Source organism: Echinops telfairi, unplaced genomic scaffold (genome assembly GCF_000313985.2).
Source record: "Echinops telfairi isolate 266 unplaced genomic scaffold, ASM31398v2 ScPeMD7_2291;HRSCAF=2852, whole genome shotgun sequence".
In the NCBI taxonomy this organism is placed as follows: Eukaryota; Metazoa; Chordata; class Mammalia; order Afrosoricida; family Tenrecidae; genus Echinops; species Echinops telfairi.
In genome coordinates, this window is record NW_022106189.1 from 29699268 (window position 1) to 29702837 (window position 3570).

Here is a 3570-nt window from a genome sequence, read left to right on the forward strand (position 1 = left end):
GGGCTAGGGCTGCATCTCCCAGCCAACAAACTAGGCAGCAGTATTAACACAGGCCCCCACAGGCTCCCCTAGAAGCCCACTGTCTTTAAAGCACCGGGCTATCTATTCTGGCACCACCCAGCAGGGGGCTCACATTTTACTTGGTAGACAACCTTCAAGGGCCTCTCAAATCCCTGGCTGGGCTCTCCCCTGGGCCACTTAGCAATAGGGGGTGAGTCTTTGGCCCCTGCAGGACTGCACGTGGCTTTGGGAAGTAGGAGGGCCTGGGGCCCGCCAGGCCCATTCTGCCCACAAGCCCATCGGACACAGAGCCGGAGGACAGAGCAGGAAGCTGCTGGGGTGCTTAAGACTACAGAGGGGCCAACAGGGAGCCGGGTGGGGCCAAGCCCCCTCTAAGGGGCTGTAAGGTCATATCCAGCTCTGTGAGGAGAGGACACCACGGGCCCTGGACCTGGTAGCTAGGCAGAGCCACTGAGTCAGGTTGGATAAAGCACTCGACTCAAGTAAACCCACCCCACCCCCACCAAGAGTGGTGCGGCCCAGCTGCCTGGCCTTCCACTCAAGGCTTGGCTTAGCAAGTGAGAGCTGCACTAGGTGCGCGCATGCCTGCACACACATATGTACATTCCGGGCAACCCAGAGCTGACCCACACTGCAGATGGCAGGGTCCTGGGAGCAGCCCGCCGGCCAGCCACCGGGACCTTCATCACACACACCCCAACAGGAGCTCGCCGTACCGGGTGACCCCCACCGGCCTCTACCATCCCGCGCGGCCTCCTCCGCACAGCTGCTGGGACTCGAGAACCACCAGGCCTTGTGTTGCCGCCGAGCGCTTCGCCGCTGCGCCACACACCCCTCCGCTCTGCACAGGCTGCAGTCGCCGGCTGGACGGACGGATGGCTATCCTGCTAACTCACATTCTGAGCCGGACTGCGGGTCTGATCTCAGGACCAAGAACTCTGGTCAAAGCCAGTCGGCAGGGTACCAGCTGCCAAAAACACAGCCCGGGGCTGCTCTGACGGCCTCTGGCACTGCAAGAGTGGAGGAGGAGCCAGTGCCACACCAGCCAAGGCCACGCTGTGCTCAGAGAGGCCCCCCACTCCCTCCTTCTTTACCCAATTCCAACACCAACCCTGCAGGACAGACAGAGCAGAACCACCCCTGGGGGGCTCCGCGGCTGTCAGTTTCTGGGAGTAGAAAGCCTCCCCTTTCTCCCACAGAGCTGCTGTTCTGTGCCCTCTGGCCGTGCCGCGGTCTCTCTGGCCTCAGGCTACCATGCGTGGGTGTGCAGTCCCGTGAGGTTGCCCATGTTCGGTGACTGTAGAACCTGAAACTTCTTCCGTCCTTTATAAAAACCCACTTGGATCACAAACCAGGGTTGGGCGTGAATTCTTTCTCCTGCGAAGCCCAGAACCGAGAAACCTAACACTCTGACTCCCAGGGGTTGCAGGAAGGGGGAATCTCACTATTGGCAAGACCTAGGAGTAGAGCCTGTCCTCTGGATCCCAAGATCCCTGTTCAGTGGACCTCCTTGCTCCAGGAGGCAGTGGTGACAGCAGCCACAGCCACAGCACCAAGAGGCAGCAGGTGAGGCCGAGTGTGGACGACCCAGTCCACAGAGCAAGCGAAGCGAGTGCTTTGGGGACAGGAGGCTGGCTTGTGGAGTGAGGTGCCTCTGGGCACTCAATTGAGGGAGCTGAGCTAGCTGACCCACAGAGGGGGAGCTGAGTGCCTTCTGTTGAAGCTTGGGGAAGGGTGGGAGGTCCTTTGGGCATCTGTTAGCAACCCTGAAAGAACTTCGTCACATGTCCTGATGAAACACTGAATCCCGAGCACATCCCGAGCCTGCACTGCAACCTGCAAACTTCCTGCACAATCCCTTTCGTCCGCACACCGTCTGTGAGCTAGCTGTGTGTGGCCCCTGCAGAGACTGATTAAACTCAGTTGCCGGAGCAACAATGCGGCTGCAGTGCTGAGACAGATGGCCCGGTGGAGACCGCAGAAGCCATGCCACTTCTGGTTGAATCCCCGTCTGCTCCCGGGCTGGCTGGCTCTGTTCTGGAGGAACAGCACCCCAACCTGGGGCACCCCCTCCACTCATGCGGCACTTGCTGCCCTACCTGCATAATCCTGCCCATGAAGAATTTCACGTCACCACCCCGGTATTCCTTCATCCCCAGAATGAGACACTGTACCTTCTGCACACCCTGCAGAGGGGGGCACAAAATGACAGGGCCGCTGCCCAGCCTTCTTGAGAATATTTCTTAGACCCATTGTGTAATGTCGGCCTGTTTGCCATTCAGCCCTGTACCGAGGGGCACCCCACAATCTCGCTTCCTATCACAGCTGAGCCACGGTACTAGCAGGCGCTCCCTGGTGGGATAAGCTCCTCCCTCCAGCACCTTCAGGACCATGAGAAGCAGACCTTGATCCACCTGGGGCTTCACTTGAAGTACAACCTGGCAGCCCCGTTGGCTGAGGGACCCGAGTGGGCAACCCTTCCTCCCAGGGGCAGCTGCGCCGCACAGGCCCCCAGCTGCCAACAGATCCTGCAGGCTGACCTGTTTCCCTCGGCCTCTTGGCAAGAGCCACTGTGCCCAACCAGGCAAAACAGCCTCACAGAACAGAGATCTACGGCGACGGAGGGACCCGTCTTTGTTCCGCTCTGCAGAGAACACTGCAGAGCCGGGCTGGCTAACGCCTGCAACTGACAGGTCTTAATACCCTGTGCTTTGAGGATTAAGAAGCTTACTGGGTTTCTTTCTTTCTTTTAAGAAGCTTACTGTTGTACACAGCTAACACTTAATAACAACAAAATAATAATGAAACCCACTTTGTCTTAAATTAACCTGGCTGGGGACACAACTGTAGGCTTCGTGTACAAAACCAAGCAGCCTAGTGCCCGAGAGGCGATTCCGAGTCACAGGGGCCCCATGCAAATAGGGTTTCCAAGGCTCTAGGCCAGCAGGTCTCACCCAGTGGGTCTCAACCCCTTTGGGGGTCGAACGACCCTTTCACAGGGGTCGCCCGACTCATAACAGTAGCAGAATTCCAGTGATGAAGTAGCAACAAAAATAATGTTATGGTTGGGGGGTCACCACAACATGAGGAACTGTATTAAAGGGTCACAGCATTAGGAAGGTGGGGAACCACTGCTCTGGGTCTTGATGGGAGCTGAGAGTCTCAGAATTATCTGGAGGAGCAGCTGTTAAGATTTGAACTTCCAACCCTGTAGTTAATAGTCCAAGGAAAAGCTACTGATGCAAATACTACTTAACATATAACCCAAGATCCCACGGGACTAGTTTTCTCCATTTGAAGCATTGGGGTCATGGTCTGGTGGGACAATCCAGTCAGTTTACTGTTCTTTATTGTTTTCATACTATTTTTTCTAAAGGTTCTGTTTTACCTCCCAGTTTTATAAGTCACGTCGAGGATTTTAAAAGTTGGCTACCAGTCATCCAAGATACCATGCACTCTATCTGCCTGGAGCGGACGGAGGGAGAAGGGGACCCCCGAGTCAGAGAAGGACAGAGCTGGAAGCTTCCGGGAATCAAGGCTTCCTCTATC

At 56.6% G+C, this 3570-nt stretch overlaps 1 protein-coding gene across 1 annotated transcript in view; it reads right to left on the reverse strand.

Annotated features, from left to right (window-relative positions):
* CMTM4 (CKLF like MARVEL transmembrane domain containing 4) overlaps positions 1–3570 on the reverse strand; it is a 20976-nt gene that overhangs the window by 16152 nt on the left and 1254 nt on the right. The window contains exon 2 of the mRNA XM_030886593.2: positions 2121–2207. Within this exon, the coding sequence (XP_030742453.2) occupies positions 2121–2207 (87 nt within the window). The remainder of the gene's footprint in view (positions 1–2120; positions 2208–3570) is intronic.